Genomic DNA, 22,587 nt, shown 5'->3' on the forward strand with positions numbered 1-22,587 from the left:
AAAACCACTCAGCCTTTTTGACTGTCTCGTCGAGGGCTTAACCAACCTCGTTCTGCCTCCCCCTGTTTTTCCCATCGGAGGGCGCCTCCATCGTTTTTATCATCGCTGGGAGGCCATAACAACCGACCTCTGGGTCCTTACTATCATCAAGGAAGGATACTCTCTTCATTTCCATCGGGTCCCTCCGGACCACCCTCCAAGAGAGTATCCTTCCAACTTGACTCAGACTGCCCTTCTTCTTCAGGAAGCTCAGGCTTTGCTCCGGCTTCGTGCCGTGGAGCCGGTCCCGACGGACCAACTGAACCAGGGGTTTTACTCCCGGTATTTCCTTGTTCCGAAGAAGACGGGCGACCTGCGACCCATTTTGGACCTCAGGGTACTCAACAAATTCCTAGTCAAAGAGAGGTTTCGCATGCTGACACTTGCTTCTCTCTACCCCCTCCTCGAGCAGAACGACTGGTTATGCTCTCTGGATCTCAAGGAGGCCTACACTCATATTCCCATTCATCCGGCCTCTCGCAAGTTCCTCAGATTTCGGGTGGGACATCTCCATCTGCAGTATCGAGTGCTTCCATTCGGCCTGTCTTCGTCCCCCAGAGTCTTCACCAAATGTCTGGTGGTGGTGGCCGCGGCCCTCCGGAACCAAAGTCTTCAGGTATTCCCCTACCTCGACGACTGGCTGATCAAGGCTCCCTTGGCCTCAGGGGTCATCTCAGCGACCCTGTCAACGATTCTGTTCCTGCATAGTTTGGGATTCGAGATCAACTTTCCCAAGTCTCATCTACAGCCGACCCAGTCTCTTCCCTTCATCGGGGCTGTCCTGGATACCGTACGTCTCAGAGCATTCCTTCCTCCTCAGCGCATGGATGCTCTTCTTCATCTCTGCCAGTCTGTGTCTTCTCGCCAAACCATCTCAGCGAGACACATGATGGTCCTCCTGGGCCACATGGCCTCTACAGTTCATGTGACACCGTTTGCCAGACTCCACCTCAGAATTCCTCAGTGGACCCTGGCATCTCAGTGGACTCAGGTGTCGGATCCGTTGACACATCACAGTCACTCCTGCTCTTCGGCAGTCTCTACTCTGGTGGATGACCTCTTCGAATCTATCCAGAGGTTTGCTGTTTCATTCTCCTCCCCACCAGAAGGTTCTCACAACCGATTCCTCAACCTATGCCTGGGGAGCGCATCTGGATGGGCTTCGTACTCAGGGATTCTGGACCTGTGCGGACCGACTCCATCAAATCAATCTTCTGGAGCTCAGAGCCATCTTCAATGCTCTTCAAGCTTTTCAACATCTGCTTCACGACATGGTGGTCCTCATTCGCACCGATAATCAGGTTGCCATGTATTATGTCAACAAGCAGGGGGGCACGGGCTCGGCCTCCCTCTGCTAGGAAGCTCTCAGAGTCTGGGATTGGGCGGTTCGCCACAACGCCTTCCTCAAAGCTGTCTACATTCAGGGGAGGGACAATGTCTTGGCGGACAAACTGAGTCGTCTTCTCCAGCCTCACGAATGGACACTCCATTCCAAGCCCCTTCATCAGATCTTTGCTCAGTGGGGAACGCCTCAGATAGACCTCTTTGCGGCTCCCCACAATTTCAAGCTGCCTCAGTTTTGCTCCAGGATCTACGCTCCTCATCGCCTCGAGGCAGATGCTTTTCTGCTGGATTGGGGGAATCGCTTTCTGTATGCGTTTCCGCCATTCCCTCTCATTCAAAAGACTCTGGTCAAGCTGAAGTCCGACCATGCCACCATGATTCTGATAGCTCCTCGGTGGCCCAGGCAACCTTGGTTCTCCCTTCTACTTCAACTCAGCAGCAGGGAACCGTACCTACTTCCAGTGTTTCCTTCACTGCTTACTCAGCATCAGGGGTCTCTGCTTCATCCCAACCTGCAGTCTCTCCACCTGACAGCTTGGTTCCTCTCAACGTAACTCCGCACCAGTTTTCCCAGGCGGTGAGGGATGTCTTGGAGGCTTCCAGGAAGCCTGCTACTCGTCAATGCTACTCCCAAAAATGGACTAGATTTTCTTCATGGTATATTTCCAATTCTAAGGAGCCTCAGCGATCCTCCCTATCCTCTGTTTTGAACTATCTTTTACATCTGTCTCAGTCTGGTCTCAAGTCGACATCTATATGAGTCCACCTGAGTGCTATTGCGGCTTTCCATCAGCCTCTACAAGGGAAACCTCTCTCTTCTCATCCTGTGGTTTCCAGATTTATGAAAGGACTTTTTCATGTCAATCCTCCTCTCAAACCGCCTCCAGTGGTTTGGGATCTAAATGTTGTCCTTTCTCAGCTTATGAAACCTCCTTTTGAGCCTCTGAGCAAGGCTCCACTAAAGTTTCTCACTTAGAAAGTGGTTTTTCTGGTGGTCCTCACATCTGCTCGCAGGGTCAGTGAGCTTCAGGCCTTGGTGGCGGACCCACCTTTCACAGTATTCCATCATGACAAGGTGGTCCTCCGCACTCACCCGAAATTCCTGCCTAAAGTGGTCTCTGAATTTCACCTCAACCAATCCATTGTGCTTCCAGTGTTCTTTCCAAAGCCTCATTCTCATCCTGGAGAATCAGCTCTTCACACTCTGGACTGTAAACGTGCTTTGGCTTTCTACTTGGATCGCACCAAACCACACAGAACTGCTCCTCAACTTTTCGTCTCCTTTGATCCAAACAAGTTGGGACGACCTGTATCGAAGCGCACCATCTCCAACTGGATGGCGGCTTGTATCTCTTTCTGCTATGCCCAGGCTGGATTACCCCTTCCCTGTAAGGTCACAGCCCATAAGGTCAGAGCAATGGCAGCCTCTGTAGCCTTCCTCAGATCGACACCGATTGAGGAGATTTGTAGGGCTGCCACTTGGTCCTCGGTTCATACGTTCACCTCTCATTATTGTCTGGATACTTTCTCCAGACGGGATGGGCAGTTTGGCCAAACTGTGTTACAAAATTTGTTCTCCTAAATTGCCAACTCTCCCTCCATCCCATTGAGGTTAGCTTGGAGGTCACCCACTAGTGAGAATACCTGCCTGCTTGTCCTGGGATAAAGCAATGTTACTTACATTGTTACTTACGTAACAGTTGTTATCCAGGGACAGCAGGCAGCTATTCTCACGTCCCACCCACCTCCCCTGGGTTGGCTTCTCTGCTAGCTACCTGAACTGAGGAGACACGCCCGGAGCATCGGGCGGGAAGGCACTGGCGCATGCGCGGTGCGGGCATCTCGAAACTTCTGAGTTTCTTCAAGCAAGACATGCTTGCAAGATGTCCGTATCGGGGCTCTGTCGGATGACATCACCCACTAGTGAGAATAGCTGCCTGCTGTCCCTGGATAACAACTGTTACGGTAAGTAACATTGCTATATTGTTGTACACTTATTGTTTGATTTTAAAATGAATAAAGAATTTGAAAAAAAAAAAGTACTAATATATATACAAACAAACCCTAAGATGCAAAACTCTACATGCTGTACAACCCCAGAGAAAAAGAAACAAATGCATTTCTTCCTGAACAGTGCAAAATACGGACAGCAGATGTAAATTCTCAAAATTGACACAATTCAATCACTAAATTCAAAAATAAAATCATACCTCCTACTTTTGTAGTCTCCCTCCCTCTATGCTGTGCCTTACCTTCTGGCCTGCTCCCGCCTAGCCATTTTATGTCGCCCCCGGTGTTATCTTCGGGCCGTGTCCCTCTTCCTCACTGACGAAGTGCACAAAGCCGCGACATCAGAGAGAAGGCTACCGGTTCAGACGCAGGATGTGCTTAGGAGCCGTTGTCCATGCTTTGTGCACTGTGGCAGTGAAGAAGAGAGAGCCGGCCCGAAGATAATGCCGTATTGATCGCACCGTGGATCGGCAGTTGAAGAACACTGTCTCGGGCCCGATGCGCTGTAGGGCCCCGCAGGTAGGAGTGCGCATGCGCGCTTAGGCAGAGGCTGTCGGCCGCGGTGGCTCTTGGTGGCTGCAGGCCGCGGCGGCTGTCGGCAGCTGTCAGCAGAGGTCAGATGCGAGGTAAGGGGTGCTGCTGGACAGCTGAACAGACTGGGGGGGATAGAAAATGGAAGGGAGGCCTGGACGAGTTACTGTGGTATGCCAGAACAACCGGGGTATCACCAGGGCGTGGAAAAGCTACAAAATAATTGGTGTACCAAGGTTCATTCAAGCAAAGCCGTCATGCAAATCGCAAGTAAGTTGCTTGCAAAGAAATAATAAGAAAGCCCTACTCCAATGAGATATGCGGAGAGTTAAAAGAATATGCAATGTAACACAAGAATTATAGGGATTAATAGGGAGAACCATGCTACCGGAAGGCTATCGATAAATCCAGATATCTTATACTTGTATTTCTATACCACAACATGTAATTTACTTAAATCGTTGTAATGTATTTCTCTCGGTAATGTCCTGATCTCTTTTAATTGTAATCCGCTTAGAACCGCAAGGCACAGGCGGAATAGAAATCACAAATGTAATGTAATGTAATGTATCATATGAAAGTACAGCTACTCACAATAGTAGCACATGGAGGTACAACGAGTCAGAGAGAAAAAAATAAAAAGCCAAATTGGAGGCCTACTTCTGGACAGGGGGACAGGAAAGAGGAACTGATGGACAGAGGAAGAGACGGGGGGGGGGGGAGAAAAAAGAAGGGAGGCCTACTGCTGGACAGGGGGACAGGAAAGAGGTGCTAATGGACAGGGGAAGAGATGGGGGAGGGGGAGAAAAAGGAAGGGAGGCCTACTGCTGGACAGGGGGACAGGAAAGAGGTGCTGATGGACAGGGGAAGAGACGGGGGGGAAGAAAAAGGAAGGGAGGCCTACTGCTGGACAGGGGGACAGGAAAGAGATGCTGCTGGACAGGGGGAGATAAAAAAAAGGGAGAAGGTCTGCTGCTAGATAAGGGGAGCAGTGAAGGGGTGGTGGTGGACACAGGGAAGGTAAAAGGAAGGGAGAATGGGTGGACAGCCAAGGAAAAATAAAGACAGAAATACAGAAAGCGGCTAAGGAGAGAGAGAGAGAGAAAGAAATAAACACAGACACACACACATATATTCTAGCACCTGTTAATGTAATGGGCTATAAGACTAGTAAGAACATAAGAACATAAGAATTGCCGCTGCTGGGTCAGACCAGTGGTCCATCGTGCCCAGCAGTCCACTCACACGGCAGTCCTCTGATCAAAGTCTAGCGTTCTAACTGACACTAACCCTACCTGTGTACGTTCTGGTTCAGTAGGAACTTGTCTAACTTTGTCTTGAATCCCTGGAGGGTGTTCTCACCTATGACAGACTCTGGAAGAGCATTCCAGTTTTCTACCACTCTCTGGGTGAAGAAGAACTTCCTTATGTTTGTATAGAATATATCCCCTTTCAATTTTAGAGAGTGCCCTCTTGTTCTCTCTACCTTGCAGAGGGTGAACAACCTGTCCTTATCTACCAAGTCTATTCCCTTCAGTACCTTGAATGTTTCGATCATGTCCCCTCTCAATCTCCTCTGCTCAAGAGAGAAGAGGCCCAGTTTCTCTAATCTTTTGCTGTTCGGCAACTCCTCCAGCCCCTTAACCATCTTAGTTGCTCTTCTCTGGACCCTGTCGAGTAGTACCGTGTCCTTCATGTACGGCGACCAGTGCTGAACGCAGTACTCTAGGTGAGGGCGCACCATAGCCCGGTACAACAGCATGATAACCTCCTCTGATCTGTTCATGATCCCCTTCTTTATCATTCCTAGCATTCTGTTCGCCCTTTTTGCCGCCGCTGTCACACATTGCGCGGACAGCTTCATTGACTGTTCCAGTTTCAGCTATCATTGCCGCTGCCAGGACACTGTACACATAACGCTGCTATCACTTTAAGTGGACTTTTTTCACTTTAGGGTGTATTCAGCAAGCTCTACTTCTAGATATATGTCCCCTGTCTTCAGTATTGGATTACCTTTTACAGCTTTCAGACTCAGGTCTAAAGACTACTTCAGTTAAGAGTTCACCTTGGTGCCTATCACATTCCTCTTCACGAGAAACATCTGTCTATACACCCATTGGTTTCCAAATTTATGAAGGGACTGTGCACACAAAACCTCTAATCAAAGCCCCTTCGGTTTCTTGGGACTTCAGTGTTGTACTTTCTGCTCTCATGAAGCCACCATTTGAACCACTAGCATCGTTGTCCCTCAAATATCTCATGTGGAAAGTGGTCTTCCTGATTTACATCACTTCAGCTCAACGCATCAGTAAGCTTCAAGCACTGGTTTTAGATCCACCTTATACCACATTTTACCATGACAGAGTGGTCCTTTGTACTCATCTTAAATTCCTATCAAAAGTCATTTTGGAGTTCCACCACAACCAGTCATAGTTCTGCCTGTCTTTTTTCCAAGACCACATTCACATTCAGGTGAGGCTGCACGTCATGCTTTGGCTTATTACCTGGATCTAACAAAGCCTCATAGAGCAAATGGCTAAAAATGTAAAAAGGGGAGACAAAATTTTTTCAGATATATTAGTGAAAGGAGGAAGATGAAAAATGGAATTGCTAAACTAAAAGATGCTGAGAAACGATATGTGGAGAGTGATGAGGAAAAAGTAAACGTACTAAATAAATACTTCTGTACTATGTTCACGGAAGAAAATCCTGGAGAAGGACCGTGATTGTCTGGCAAAGTAACACAAGAAAATGGAGTAGATTCTGCGTTGTTCACGGAGGAAAGTGTTTATGAACAACTTGAAAAACTGAAGGTGGGACAAAGCGATGGGACCGGATAGGATCCATCCCAGGATACTGAAGTTGCTCAGAGAGGTTCTGGTGGGTCCTATTAAAGACTTATTCAAGAAATATCTGGAGATGGGAGTGGTTCCTGGGGATTGAAGGAGTGTGGATGTGGTCCCTATTCACAAAAGTGGTTGCAGAGTTGAAGTGGGAAACTACAGGCCAGTAAGCCTCACTTCGGTTGTTGGAAAAATAATGGAAGTGTTGCTGAAAAAAAGGATAGTGAACTTCCTAGAATCTAATTGGTTACAGGATCCGAGGCAATATGGCTTTACAAAAGGTAAATCGTGTCAAATGAACCTGATTTAATTTTTTGATTGGGTGACCAGAAAACTGAATTGAGGACATATGCTAGGTGTAATTTACCTAGATTTCAGCAAAACCTTTGATACAGTTCCTCATAGGAGGCTCTTGAACAAACTTGAAAGGCTGAAGAAGTTAGGACCCAAAGTGGTGAACTGGATTAGAAACTGGCTGTTGGACAGATGCCAGAGGGTGGTGGTTAATGGAAGTCGCTCGAAGGAAGGAAAGGTGAGTAGTGGAGTCCTTTAGGGTTCGGTGCTGGGGCCGATCCTGTTCAATATGTTTGTGAGTTACATTGCTGAAGGGTAAGAAGGAAAAGTTTTGCCTTTTTGCGGATGATAACAAGATTTGTAACAGAGTAGACACCGAAGAGGGAGTGGAAAATATGAAAAAGGATCTGCAAAAGTTAGAGGAATGGTCAAATATCTGGCAACTAAAATTCAGTGCAAAGAAATGCAGAGTAATGCATTTGGGGATTAATAATTGTAAAGAACCGTATATGCTGGGAGGTGAGAGGCTGATATGCACGGACGGGGAGAGGAACCTTGGGGTGAGAGTGTCCGAAGATCTAAAGGCGAGAAAACAGTGTGACAAGATGGTGGTTGCTGCCAGAAGGATGCTGGGCTGTATAAAGAGAGGCGTAGCCAGTAGAAGGAAGAAGGTGTTGATGCCCCTGTACAGATCATTGGTAAGGCCCCACTTGGACTATTGTGTTCAGTTTTGGAGATCGTATCTGGTGAAGGATGTTAGAAGACTTGAAGTGGAGGAGGGCAACAAAAATGATAGGAGGTTTGAGCCAGAAGACATATGAGGAGAGACTGGAAGCCCCTGAATATGTATACCCTAGAGGAAAGTAGGGACTGGAAAGATATGATTCAGACATTCAAATACTTGAAAGGTATTAAGTAGAACAAAATCTTTTCCAGAGAAAGGAAATAAAACCAGAGGACATTATTTGAGTTTGAGGGGTGGTAGATTCAAGACCAATGTAAGGAAATTCTTCTTTACAGAGAGGGTGGTGGATGCCTGGAATGCGCTCCCGAAAGAGGTGGTGGAGATGCAGACAGTGATGGAGTTCAAAGAAGCATGGGATGAACACAGAGGATCTAGAATCAGAAAATAATAGTAAATATTGAAGAACTAAGGCTAGTACTGGGCAGACTTGCACGGTATGTCTGAATATGGCCTTCTTAAAGTTGTCTCAGAATTTCATCTCAACAATCCATTGTGCTTCCAGTGTTCTTTCCGAAGCCACATTCTCACCCTGGAGAATCTGCCCTGCATACTCTGGACTGTAAGCGTGCTTTAGCCTTCTACCTAAAACGCACCAAGCCTCACAGAACTGCTCCTCAACTTTTCATCTCCTTTCATCCGAACAAGTTGGGACGTCCTGTTTCTAAGCGCACCATCTCTAACTGGATGGCGGCTTGCATCTCATTCTGCTATGCCCAGGCTGGATTGCCCCTTGACAGAAAAATCACAGCCCATAAGGTCCGAGCGATGGCAGCTTCTGTAGCTTTCCTCAGATCAACGCCGATTGAGGAGATTTGTAAAGCTGCCACTTGGTCCTCGGTTCATACCTTCACTTCACATTACTGTCTGGATACTTTCTCCAGACGGGATGGACAGTTTGGCCAAACTGTATTGCAAAATTTATTCTCCTAAGTTGCCAACTCTCCCACCATCCAATTCTGGTTAGCTTGGAGGTCACCCCTTAATGAGAATACCTGCTGTAACAGTTGTTATCCAGGGACAGCAGGCAGCTATTCTCATGTCCCACCCACCTCCCCTGGGTTGGCTTCTCTGCTAGCTATCTGAACTGAGGAGACGCGCCCTGGTCTGGGCAGGAAGGCACTCGCGCATGTGCGGTGCGGACGACTCGAAACTTTGAGTTTTTCTTCAAAGAAGCGTCCGCATCGGGGCTCCGTTGGATCATGTCACCCATTAGTGAGAATAGCTGCCTGCTGTCCCTGGATAACAACTGTTAACGGTAAGTAACATTGCTATATGTCGTCTGCGTATATGTAGTGTTTTAGGTTTAGTTTTTGTAGTTGGTGGCCTAAGGATGCTATGTAAATGTTGAATAATGTAAATGCTATGTAAATATTGAATAGGAGACTCTAGGAAAGATTAAGAGTCCCTGCTTGGAGGAGCTTCCAGTCGAAACAGACAATAGGAGACTCTAGGAAAGATTAAGACAGGCAGTATACAGTATTAAAATAAAGTTGTAAAACATAAAAGATCAGGCAGACAGGCAATCAGAGGCTGTGTACACATCAGGCTGCTATGATTCAGGTTAAATAATAAAATATTTGTTTTTATATTGGTCAATTATGTTGGTATACCAGTCCTGAATTTTATATTTTGAGTTTTCTTTCCTTTGGCTAGTTATTTTCATCTATTTTGTATGTTTGGATGAAGATAACCTTTTGCTGTCCTGCACTTTTCAAGCAAGCACTGTTTCTCTTTGCTTTTGTTCTGAGCTACTTCTGTTTTATAACAAAAAGCTTCCAGTGATCTGCATCAATTGGATCATCAAAGGACATTTTGATCAGAAACCGCAAAATGAAGAAACCATAGCTACAGTTTGTGAGTTTTAAGTTCCTATCTTTAATTTAAATTATCTATAAATTTCAGATATTCTGCTTAATATCTCTCTGCATTAAAACTTCCAAATTATTTCACAGGAGTGATTATACAGCATTTGATCAGATTTAATCTCCAGTGAACAGAAATGCCTTGTTAGATATTAGATGCTGGACTTCAAATTTTATCTTGTTTCAAGAAACTATCTCAAAATGTTTACCAAAAAACTAAAGTTTGTGAAACTTTGAAAAACCAACATTTGAAAACCTATGGAAAGCATTCTCTTCTGATCACATTCCAGAGGACCATTAAACTTAAGTACCCTATAGTTTTGTTAAGTGCCTTTCACCAGCTCTGCTTGCCTTGTCCCAAAGCAATCAGAGAAGTTAGAAATAATAGTACAGTATTTTAAAACTTCTTCCAAGCACATCTGAAGAGAGTCAGTCGAACTGCCCCTCCCACTGGGAAGCAGGCAGGACATCTGAGCAGCTCCTCACCCACATGGGGCAGCTGTATTGTCACCTGGAACTGCCCTATCAGGATCTAGCATTGGCAGAGGAAAGGATTGAGTTGGGCTAGCGTGGGAGAGTTCCCGCACCCCCCCTCCCGTTGTTCATAGAAACATAGAAACATAGAAAGATGACGGCAGATAAGGGCCATAGCCCATCAAGTCTGCCCACACCATTTACCCACCCTCTTAAGTCTACTGACCCCTAAAGTACAATAATTGTACTGTCATTCTACTGACCCGCCAATTCAAGTCCTAGTGACCCTATCCCTTGGCATGACCTCGTAGGGATCCCACATAGGTATCCCATTTGTTCTTGAAGTCTGGGATGCTGCGTGCCTCGACCACCTGCACTGGAAGCTTGTTCCAATGCTCAATCACTCTCTCCGTGAAGAAGTACTTCCTGGCGTCTCCACTAAACTTCCCTCCCTTGAGTTTGAGCGGATGTCCTCTTGTGGTCGAGGGTCCCTTGAGAAGAAAGATATCCTCTTCCACCTCGACCCGTCCTGTGATGTACTTAAAAGTCTCAATCATGTCTCCCCTCTCCCTACGCTCTTCGAGAGTGTAGAGCTGCAATTTGCTCAATCTTTCTTCGTACGGGAGACCCTTTAGCCCCGAGACCAACCTGGTGGCCATCCGCTGAACCGATTCAATTCTGAGCACATCCTTACGGTAATGTGGCCTCCAGAATTGCACACAGTATTCCAGATGAGGTCTCACCATGGCTCTGTACAATGGCATCATGACTTCAGGTTTCCTGTTGACGAAGCTTCTCTTGATACAACCTATCATCTGCCGTGCTTTAGATGAAGCCTTCTCCACCTGAGTGGCTGCCTTCATGTCAGCACTGATGATCACTCCCAAGTCTCGTTCTTCTGTAGTCCTTGTTAAAGTTTCTCCATTCAGGGTGTAGGTTCTGCAAGGATTTCTGTTACCGAGATGCATGACCTTACATTTCTTGGCGTTGAAGCCAAGCTGCCAGATCAAGGACCATTTTTCTAAAGTACGCAGGTCTTGCTCCATAGCATCCTGTAGATTATAGCCGTTTACTATATTGCATAGTTTGGCGTCATCAGCGAATAAGGTTACCTTGCCTTGAAGCCCTTGAGTTAGATCCCCAATGAATATGTTGAAGAGGAGTGGGCCCAGGACTGAACCCTGTGGCACTCCGCTAGTCACCTCTGACATTTTAGAGAAGGTACCGTTAACCACCACCCTCTGAAGTCTGCCACTAAGCCAATCTTTAACCCATGCAGTTATAGTCTCTCCTAATCCCATCGATTTCATCTTGTTCAGCAGCCTGCGGTGTGGGACGCTGTCAAACGCTTTGCTGAAGTCCAGGTACACGACGTCCAAGGACTCTCCTGAGTCCAGTCTTCTTGTTACCCAGTCAAAGAAGCTGATTAGATTGGACTGGCATGACCTACCCTTGGTGAATCCATGTTGGCTGGGATCCCGGAGATTTCCCTCGTTCAGGATCGTATCTAATTTATATTTAACTAGTGTTTCCATGAGTTTACACACTATTGAGGTGAGGCTTACCGGTCTATAGTTCGCAGCCTCAGCCTTGCAACCCTTTTTATGTAGAGGAACGACATTGGCTGTTTTCCAGTCCAACGGAACTATCCCCGTACTTAGTGAGAGATTGAATAGCATTGTCAACGGTTCCGCCAGAACATCTCTCAATTCTCTGAGCACTCTTGGGTGTAAATTGTCCGGACCCATGGCCTTGTTTACCTTTAGCTTTGCCAGTTCGTTGTAGACGTCCCCTGGTGAGAATTCAAAATTCTGAAACGGGTCATCCATGTCTTGTTTTATCATCAACTGTGGTCCGTGTCCCGGTGCTTCGCGGGTGAAGACTGAGCAGAAATATTCATTTAGTAGTTCTGCTTTTTCTGAATCTGCCATCGCGTAGTTTCCGTCCGATTGTTTAAGGCGTACTATACCGTCTGTGTTCCTTTTCCTGTCACTGATATACCTAAAGAAGGATTTGTCCCCTTTTTTAATGTTTTTTGCCAGAGTTTCTTCCACTCGAAGTTTGGCCTCCCTAACTGCTCTTTTGACCGCCGCAGATCTGGTCTTATATTCTGCTTTAGTTTCTTTTCTCTGCGTACGTTTGTAGGAAAGAAATGCTTTTTTTTTCTCCTTAATGAGGTGCGAGATCTCTTCAGTGAACCATTGGGGTTTGTTGTTTCTTTGTCTTTTATCTACTGATTTTATGTAGCGATTAGTTGCTTCGTGTATAGATGATTTCAGGTACGACCACATAGTTTCCACATTGCCGGTCTCTGCTTGATCCTGCAGTGTCTGATGAACGAAATCTCCCATGCGTGCGAAGTCGGTGTCCCGGAATTTGAGCACCTTTGTTTTTGTAATTGATTTAGGGGATCCTTTCCCAAGGTTGAACCATACCATGTTATGGTCGCTGGAGGCTAGCGTATCTCCTACCGCGACCTCTGAGACGCTTTCCCCGTTGGTGAGTACCAGGTCTAGGATCGCCTGGGCCCTAGTGGGCTCCGTTACCATTTGTCTGAGATGTACTCCTTTTATGGAGGTCAAAAGCCTCCTGCTACATGCCACCATTAATGGGAGCCCAAAGGTATCATACTTAAACACAGGTCAGCTCCATTGCCTTCAGGAACTGCCCCACTGGAGTCCACCATCGGCAGAGGAGGGGAGTGAGTCAGGCCAGCATGAGAGAGTTGATCAACCCCCAACGCTCCTACTACGTGTTGCCATTAATGGGCTTCCAAAGACATCAAACCTAAATACAGGGCAGCTCCATTGCCACCAGGAGCTGTCCCACTGGGATCCAGTATTGGCAGAGGAGAGCAGTGAATTGAACTGGTGTGGGAGAGTCACTTCTTCCCCTCAATGCTCCTTCTATGTGCTTAAGGAGCAAGCCAAAGGTGTACTTCTTAGCACATTTCTTTGCGTGGCTCACAAAAGCAACTGAAATCCAAATTAAGAACAAGAGCTACAGTACCCTCGTTGTAAACCGCATAGAACTTCACGGTCCTGCGGTATATAAACTGTTATTATTATTACCCTCACATCCAATGTCCATTGAAGACCTCAAACCACTGCATGCACCCGAAAAGCATCAGAGGAGCGCAGAGAGTTGGTACTGGCATGGGAGAATCACTCCATCCCTTGACACTGATGTCACACACCTGCAACCACCATCCTCCAGGGCACTGAGAATCAGGGAGAACATTGAGGCAGTCCCCTGACTCTGACGTCACTTGTGGCACTTGCTCAGACAGAATTATAGCAATTAATGACACCTACAGGCTATAGGGAACCAACTTCAGATTGTGGGCCAATTCAGACACAATTGCAGTGCCTCACCAAACTTACCTTCTATAGGGCACTAATCTCTGAATGTGAGTTTAACTCATATACTGTACATCTATAACACCCACCCAATCTATTTTCTACAGTGAACTAACCACAATGAGTTGGTATCTCATAACAATTCTCTGCCTATTCATCAGCACCAGACAAACCAAAACCACTTCCACCCCTCCCAACAGTAGATCAGATAACCTCTCAGAACACACAGTCCCATCACAGTCATCCTATGATAAACTGCGCTGACCACATGCAATGGGTAATCTCTATGATGGTTGGACCACCCAGACACCGAAAACCACACCACAATTGCATCAGTAAACCAAACCCGGACAACCTAACAAGAATCCCAACCACTTAGACTAATTAAGTCATATTCGCCTCAATCCCATGTGGTCTCTAAGTCTCAAACCAATAGGGATCCAGCCAAAAAATTTTGCATGTTTTTTTTTTTTTTTGAGGCCCTAGGGAAGATCAACATAAAATTTTGTTCAGTTTGGAGAGGTCGAGCATGCACTCCTCTACTCTTCTTGATATGGAATGACCCATATGACTTTTTAACCCATCCAAGAAAAATTATTTTAGTTGTGCTGCAAACAACTTATCCTAAGCTAATATTGCATCCTCAGTGCTTGAAAACTTTATTCTCTTGAGTTGCTTCTTGAGGTTAGCAAAGAGATGGTAGTCTGAAGGGGTCAAATCAGGTGAGTAGGCTCGGTGTTATAGTGCTCCTGTATCGCTCCGTGGTGCGACCTCTCCTGTAGTATTGCATTCAATTCTGGTCTCCTTATCTCAAGAAAAATATAGCGGCACTAGAAAAGGTTCAAAGAAAAGTGATCAAGATGATAAAGGGTATGGAACTCTTCTCATATGAGGAAAGACTAAAATGGTTAGGGCTCTTCAGATTGGAAAAGAGATGGCTGAGGGGAGATATGATTGAAGTCTACAAAATCCTGAGTGGAGTAGAACTGGTACAAGTAGATTGATTTTTCACTCATTCAAAAATTACAAAGGCTAGGGAACACTCGATGAAGTTACATCGAAATACTTTAAAACCAATAGGAGGAAATATTTTTTCACTCAGAGAATAGTTAAGCTTTGGAACACATTGCCAGAGGTTGTGGTAAGAACAGATGGTGAAGCTGGTTTTTAGAAAGGTTTGAACAGTTTTCTGGAGGAAAAGTCCATAGTCTTGCCCTGGATCAGTGACATGGAGAGAAAGACATGGGGAAAACTACTGTTTGCCCTGGATCAGTGACATGGAATATTGCTACTCCTTGGTACTAGGGACCTGGATTGGCCAGCGTGAGAAGGGGTACTGGGCTTGATGGACCATTGGTCTGACCCAGTGAGGCTATTATGTTCTAAGATCTGCCAATTTCTGTTGTGTAATGGCTGCCTTGTGAAGAGTGGCATTGTCTTGAAGAAATGAGATTCTCTTTGAAAGCTTGCTTTGATGTTTGGAGACCAGTTGTTGATTCAGTTTGTCAAGAAGTGCAACATAGTATTTTGCTGTGATGGTTGTACCCTTTTACAGGTATCTCTTAGTGTGGAACCCTGCATCATGTAGCTGTAGTACATTTTAATTTATTTGCCCACTTCCTTTTTATCTTGTTTAGTTTTTCCTTGGTATACCATAGAAACATAGAAGATGACGGCAGAAAAGGGCTACAGCCCATTTAGTCTGCCCACTCTACTTACCCACCCCCTGTCTATGCCCTAATGACCCAATTCCTTATCTTGACCCTCGTAGGGATCCCACATGGGTATCCCATTTATTCTTAAAGTCTGGCACGCTGTCTGCCTCGATAACCTGCACTGGAAGCTTGTTCCAATGATCAACCACTCTCTCTGTGAAGAAATACTTTCTGGTGTCGCCATGAAATTTTCAGCCCCTGAGTTTGAGCGGGTGCCCTCTTGTGGCCGAGGGTCCCTTGAGAAAGAAAATATCATCTTCCACTTCGACACGTCCTGTGAGGTACTTAAATGTTTCGATCATGTCTCCCCTCTCCCTACGTTCCTCGAGAGTGTAGAGTTGCAATTTGTTCAGTGTCTCTTCATACGAGAGACCCTTGAGCCCCGAGATCATCCTGGTGGCCGTCCGCTGAACCGATTCAATTCTGCGCACATCTTTACTGTAATGTGGCCTCCAGAATTGCACACAGTACTCCAGATGAGGTCTCACCATGGCCCTGTACAACGGCATTATGACTTCAGGCTTTCGGCTGACGAAACTTCTATTGATACAACCCAATATCTGCCTTGCCTTAGATGAAGCCTTCTCCACTTGATTGGCAGTTTTCATGTCTGCACTGATGATTACTCCTAAATCTCGTTCTGCTGAAGTCCTAGTTAAAGTTTCTCCGTTCAAAAAGTCCTGCATGGATTTCCACTTCCGAGGTGCATGACCTTACATTTCTTAGCATTGAAGCCTAGTGGCCAGGTTGAGGACCAACTTTCCAATGTAAGCAGGTCCTGCGCCATATAATTCTGTAAACTGCATTCACTTACTATATTACATAGTTTGGCGTCATAGGCGAATGGTGTTATTTTACCTTGAAGCCCTTGAGTCAGATCCCCTATGAATATGTTGAAAAGGAGTGGACCCAGGACCGAGCCCTGCGGCACTCCACTGGTCACCTCCGATGCTTTAGATTCTTTGCCTAGATTCTTTGCAATTTTTGGCCAGTTGATAAACAAATTGTGAGTTAAAAAAAAAAAAAAATCTATTTCTTGATTTATTAATATGGATATGCATTTCTTTTAAGTGATTTTTCTGTTTTATTAATTTATTAATTCATTTATTTAGCCCATCCTCCCAAAGGAGCCCAGAACGGGTTACAAGAGTACATTCATAGTATGGTTAGGACAAACTTTAGTGAGAGATACAGCATTTACAGTAAAGACAAAGGGGTTTAGATTACAGTATAGACATAACATGCAGACTTAAAATACAGACTTAGTGGACATAGGGTGGATTAAATTGCAGCACATTCAGTGTAGATATCATATGGAGGTAAAATAGCTTTCTTAGCAAGTAGGTGCATGTTTGTTGTCTGAGAATGTAGTAGTAATTCTGGTTATATTTATGGTGGCATGCGAGTATTGGTGAGATTCTGTTTGGAGTTTTAGTAACATAGTAGATGATGGCAGATAAAGACCCAACTAGTCCATCCAGTCTGCCCAACCTGATTCAGTCTAAAAATTGGGGTTTTTTTTCTTAGTTATTTCTGGGCAAGAAACCAAAGCTCTGCCTGTACTTTTATTAGATTCCAAGTACTTGAAGTCTCCGTCAAAGCTTACTCTAGCCCATCTACACCCTCCCAGCCATTGAAGCCCTCCCCAGCCCATCCTTCACCAAACGGCCATATACAGACACAGACCGTGTAAGTCTGCCCAGTACCGACCTTAGTTCTTCAATATTTACTATTATTTTCTGATTCTAGATCCTCTGTGTTCATCCCATGCTTCTTTGAACTCCGTCACTGTCTGCATCTCCACCACCTCTTTCGGGAGCGCATTCCAGGCATCCACCACCCTCTCTGTAAAGAAGAATTTCCTTACATTGGTCTTGACTCTACCACCCCCTCAACCTGAAATTATGCCCTCTGGTTTTACCATTTTCCTTTCTCTGGAAAAGATTTTGTTCTACGTTAATACCTTTCAAGTATTTAAATGTCTGAATCAAATCTCCCCTGTCTGAGAGCGTCAGGTTTGAGTTGAGAATCACTCCTAGGCTGCGGACGTTGTCTTTGGCTGTAAGGGTGTCATTTCCCCAGGAGAGAGATGGATGGGGGTATGCACAGGTGTCCTTATGTATCCAGAGAAGTTCAGTTTTTGACGCATTGAGCTAGAGTTTATTTGCAATCATGCAGTTTTTTATTTCTGTTAGGCAGCAGTGAAGTTTTTTTATTTGTGCATCTCGTTGTTGCACATGCTCAAGGTCCAGCACAGGAGGCAGATCTTCGGGCACCGGCAGGACATGCTGGTGCCGGTGCGGAGGGTACACTGAAGTAAGAAGAGGGTTCGGGTGGGTTGGGGGACCTCAGGTTGTGGCGGGGGGGGGGGGGGGGAGCAATGCCGGTTCTTGTGGGGGGGGGGGGAGCAGCGCTGTTGGCCTCGGGGGGTGGGGGGTGGAGGGTGGGAACCTATCAAAGCGAGTTTCCATTATTTCCTATGGGGAAACTCGCTTTGATAAACGAGCATTTTGGATTACGAGCATGCTCCTGGAACAGATTATTCTCGTAATCCAAGATACCACTGTACTTGATTTTTCTGCTTTCTTTTCCTTTGTTTCCTGTGTCTTCATGATCTAGAGATTCTCACTTGGTCTATTTTCCATCTTTCGTTAAGACTAAATATAAGAATCTATTTCTGCATCATTTCCATATCAAGCAGTACTGCATGGTGTTCTTTACAAACTGAATTGACAATGATTTCATCTTACTTGCTGTTTTGTAAAACACTGAAAGCTTATTTATTTAAAAAGTTTCTTTTTCAGCGGAGATGTCGATTCATAATGCTTCCCACTTTCTTTTCCAGAAACGTCAAGTGCACTGTGATAAAAAGACTAGAGCTGCTACATTGACTATTTACTCAGTTCTTCATATGTTTTGATCCTAATGTATGGGAATTGCAGTATTTAAACTTAATCAAACTGGCTAGTAGACTATATATTCTACTGGTGTGTGGCCTGGCAGGGCTGCTCCTGAATGATGGAGTGAAAACACATGAGGTTCTAGTGATTTCAAAGTTGATTGCCTATCTTTGCTCACCTTTCATTGCAGCATGGCTACCCAGTCAAATGTTTATATCTTATTGCTGTTCAGACAGTGAGACAGTGCTTTGGTCAAACAGTTCAGCTAATAATCAGTACCCTTAACAATATGCTTTTATGGGTTGCCCCAAGAATCCAAAAACTATATATTAAAAGATAACCAGTAATACTTCAGTTATTATGACTTAAAAGGTAGTGGCTAGAGATTGACATGGGGACAAATTTCTCCCTTTCCCCATGGGAACTCATTTTCCTGTCCCGACCCCGTGAGTTTTTTCCTGTCCTGTCCCATTCCTGCAAGCTCTGTCTTCCTCTGCACAAGCCTCAAACACTTTAAAATCATAAGTGTTCGAGGCTTGTACGGTTAAGGCAGAGGTTACAGGAATGGGACAGGGACAACGAAAAAACTTACGGGGACAAATTTGTCCCTGTGTCATTCTCTAGTAGTGGCTATAGGGGGAAACATTTTATCAGTTCTGTCAGATGACATTCCCAACTTTTTGTTTGATTTATCCTTTTGTTGAGAACCCCTATAACAGGAGAACAACTTTGCTGTTTTTGCTAGTTTAAAAACAACTAAAAGCTTGTTTTTATGTGTACTAGATTCTTGATATTCTGCATTTCTGTGATACTTAGGTGCCCAATATTTAACTGTGGTGGTCAGTGGTTAAGTAAAATTCTGGCTGCTGCAGTGATGAAACAGGATACTTGATGCTGGTATCCAAATACCAATTGGTGCTGCATATCTGGTTTTAGTATTGACCCAGAGGTACTATCCAGTTAACAGCACAAGATACAGTTAGGACAACCTTTTTGCTGTCCTAACTTTGAGTTTATCTTGTTAGTGGTCTGAATATGGCCATTTACTGGAGAGTGTAGGAGTGGCCTAGTTGTTAGAGCAGCTGCCTCAGCACCCTGAGGTTGTAAGTTCAATTTTCATTACAGCTCCTTGTGGCTCTGAGCAATTAATACGTCATTACCCCGTGCAAACCACTTTGATTGTGTAAACCACACAGAAAAAGTGATATATCAAGTCCCATTACCGCATTTACCCTTTGTCTCTGCCCAAGCCCTACTTATGGACCACTCTGGTGCTGTCTGGATAGTGCCAAAGTGGTCAGAGGGCATATTCAGGTGTACTGTCCAATTAGTGCTGCTGAATATCCCTCTTGCCTGATAATTGGATAAGTGCCTTGGAATATTGGCTTCTTAGTTTTCTGTGAGGCATTCTGATTCTCTTTCAGTTCACATCTTTTCTTTATGAAATAGGCTGCAAGCATGTGGCGTGGAAAGGATCTGCTCTTGCTGCATTACACTGTGGAAGGCCTCCAGAGGCACCAATAAACTATGGCAGTCCACCAAGTATAGGTAATATAAAAAAAATATTCTTTGGATTTAAGTTGCAATGTTTTAGAACTTTCTAGTTGGTGCATACTTGTTTATAGTGATAACATTATAGAACTGAGTATTTGGATATTATGAGGTGCCTGTTAGGGTCACATTTGTACTGCAGATTTAAATCAAATTAAGCTATGATGATGACTACTCTGTGTACTGTGAAACAAGAAATCCAAGCAAGAAAACTGTAGAAGTGAATCTAGGACTGGAGAGGGAACTAAATGTTGTTCTCTCTGTTGGGGATATAAAAAATTCCTCTGTGTTCCTCCAGACCAGAAATGTGGTGGGTTATGCACTCCTAACAGCAGGTAGAGACTTAACCTCTGACTAGACAATGACATGGCGACCCGTTCCCTTGGATAATTGTGGGTGACCGCAGTAAAATCGCTGGAACGGGTAAAATCAATATCTGTTCACTGCCGGCATGAGGACAAACCTTTTCACCGCTCTGCCGAGTGGTGAAAAGGTTTGTTCCCTCAGGAAACTCCACCTACCACAGCTCCCCAATGTCCAACCATTGCAGGTTCGGTAGACCATGTGCAGAGAAGCTACTGCTCGTGGCTTTGCCAAGAGAAGTGTGGCTGGTAGGAGGGAGCTGGTCAGAGGAGGTAAATACCCATGGGAGGCACGAATTTGGGACGCGGAGCGACGACGATGAGGGACACATAAGGGAGGAAGAAGGGGGTGCATTGGTACAGGAAGGAAGAGGCAGTACCCCATTTCGTAAGTACGAGTTTGACGTAAGTTGAGCGTTGTAAAATGGAGACTGCCTGTATTTTTGCTTAATGGGGCAAATTTTTTTGATATTATAACTATAACTTTTGTTTTCACACTCGGCCAAGCTATGTTGATAAAGACATTCTGTATAGCTTGATAGACTGGTATAGTTCCTTATCCCAGGACAAGCAGGCAGCATATTCTTGACTGATGGGTGACGGCACCGACGGAGCCCCGGTACGGACAATTTTAGAGTGATTGCACTCTAAGAACTTAGAAAGTTCCAGTAGGCCGCACCGCGCACGCGCGAGTGCCTTCCCGCCCGACAGAGGCGCGCGGTCCCCAGTTTCTTAGTTTCCGCGGAGCTAAGAAGACGCGTCTCTCTCAACGGCCGTTGTGAGAGAATTTTTGTGTAAACTTCCCGCTCGCGTAAACTTGTTAAGGAAATTTTATTTCCTTTCCTTTTTTCTTTATTTTCTTAAAAAAAAAAAAAACATTGGTTTTTTTCCTTCTTTTTCGGTTTTGCCCCGGCGGGGCCTTTTGCCACCATCGAGGCCTCGGCCTTCGATTTGGCTGAAGCCGTTTTTACATTCATGCCCCCTCAACCCGGCTTCAAGAAGTGCCAGCGGTGTGCACGACCAATTTCACTAACTGACCCACATAATTGGTGTCTCCAGTGTCTTGGTCCCGACCATCGAGCGTCTACCTGCACCTGCTGTGCGACTTTGAAAAAGAGAACTCTTAAAAATAGAGAAATTCAACAGAAATTACTGTTTGGTGCCGAAATGTCTGATTCTACAACACCGGCACCGACATCGGCACCGGCGCAGTCGGCACCCACATCATCGACACCACGCGATACCGCGTCGGTGTCGACTCCTTCAGATAAGCCGGCTAAGAAGCCTTCCCCGTTGGAGCGTCCTCCGGTCTCGATGGCAGCGAGCCCAATCCTGCCGACCTCGAGGCGCCCACGGAAGCGCTCCGCCCCAATAGAGGTGAGCCCCTCTACATCGGGTTCCTCATCCTCGGGGCGTAGAGCGGCACCGCAGGTACCAGAAAAGAAAAAAGCGGTACCGGTGCCTTCCCTCGAAGACCGTATAGCTGCTGTTCTACAGGCGCAACTTAAAGAACAGTTACAGCACCTCCTGCCTTCGTTCCTGGCACCGAATCTGCCGGTACCAGTTCGGTCTGAGCCACCGGTACCGACAGTGGACCGTCCTATTTTATCGACGTCCACTTTGTCGGTACCGGTACAATCTGTTTCCTCGGTCTCCATGCCGATTCTTGCACCGGAGCCGAGAGCTCACCATCAAGCTGTACAGACTTCGGCTCCGGTGCATACAGTGACATCTCCCGGTACCGAGTCAGGCAGGTCAGGGAAGTCTCTTCGTAAATCCCGTCATTTAGAGCCTTCCACACCGGAATCTCGAGACCGGAGTTTTCAAATTCGAGATCCTGACTTGTGGGGGGACTCAGAGGATCCTATTCTTTCTGAGGGGGAATGCTCTTCTGGTGATGAGGACCTGTCTGCTTTAGGACCCTCCTCTAGACCAGAGGTATCTTCTTTTTCTTCCTTTTTAAAGGAAATGTGTGACTCTCTCTCCATTCCTTTGGAGGCTGAGTCAAAGAAATCCAAAGCTTTTCTAGATGCCTTGGATTTTGACCAGCCTCCAAAGGAATATCTTAAGTTACCTCTCCATGACATCTTGAGAGAGACTTTTTATAAGAATCTGGAATCTCCTTTAACTATTCCTGGAGCTCCCCGAAAATTGGATTCCTTGTATAAGGTCATTCCTATCCCTGGGTTTGACAAACCCCAACTGCCTCATGAGTCCCTTTTGGTTGAGTCCACTTTAAAAAAGTCCAAAGGGGCTAGTGTATATGCTTCAGTCCCTCCTGGCAGAGAGGGCAGATCCATGGATAAGTTTGGGAAAAGACTATACCAAAATGCAATGTTGGCCAATCGATCAGGAAACTACGCATTTCATTTCTCTTTCTATCTTAAGCAGCTTATTCAGAATCTCACTGCTTTTGAGAAATATCTTCCTGATCGGAAACAGTCTACTTTTCACCAAACTTGTTCCTCTCTTTTACAGCTTCGTAAATTCATGGTCAGATCCATTTATGATACCTTCGAGCTGACCTCCAGGGCCACAGCCATGTCAGTGGCCATGCG

General features: G+C 45.6%; 1 protein-coding gene across 8 annotated transcripts in view; it reads left to right on the forward strand.

Annotated features, from left to right (window-relative positions):
- Positions 1-22,587, forward strand: part of PHIP (pleckstrin homology domain interacting protein) — a 603,903-nt gene that overhangs the window by 46,100 nt on the left and 535,216 nt on the right. For all 8 annotated transcript variants that reach the window (XR_004538753.1, XM_033937026.1, XM_033937025.1 and 5 more), the window contains exon 5: positions 19,566-19,664. Coding sequence is in view for 7 of the 8 variants with exons in the window: in XM_033937026.1 (XP_033792917.1) it covers positions 19,566-19,664 (99 nt within the window). In the remaining variant the exon portion in view is untranslated. The remainder of the gene's footprint in view (positions 1-19,565; positions 19,665-22,587) is intronic.

This window comes from Geotrypetes seraphini, chromosome 3, assembly GCF_902459505.1.
Source record: "Geotrypetes seraphini chromosome 3, aGeoSer1.1, whole genome shotgun sequence".
Lineage (NCBI taxonomy): Eukaryota > Metazoa > Chordata > Amphibia > Gymnophiona > Dermophiidae > Geotrypetes > Geotrypetes seraphini.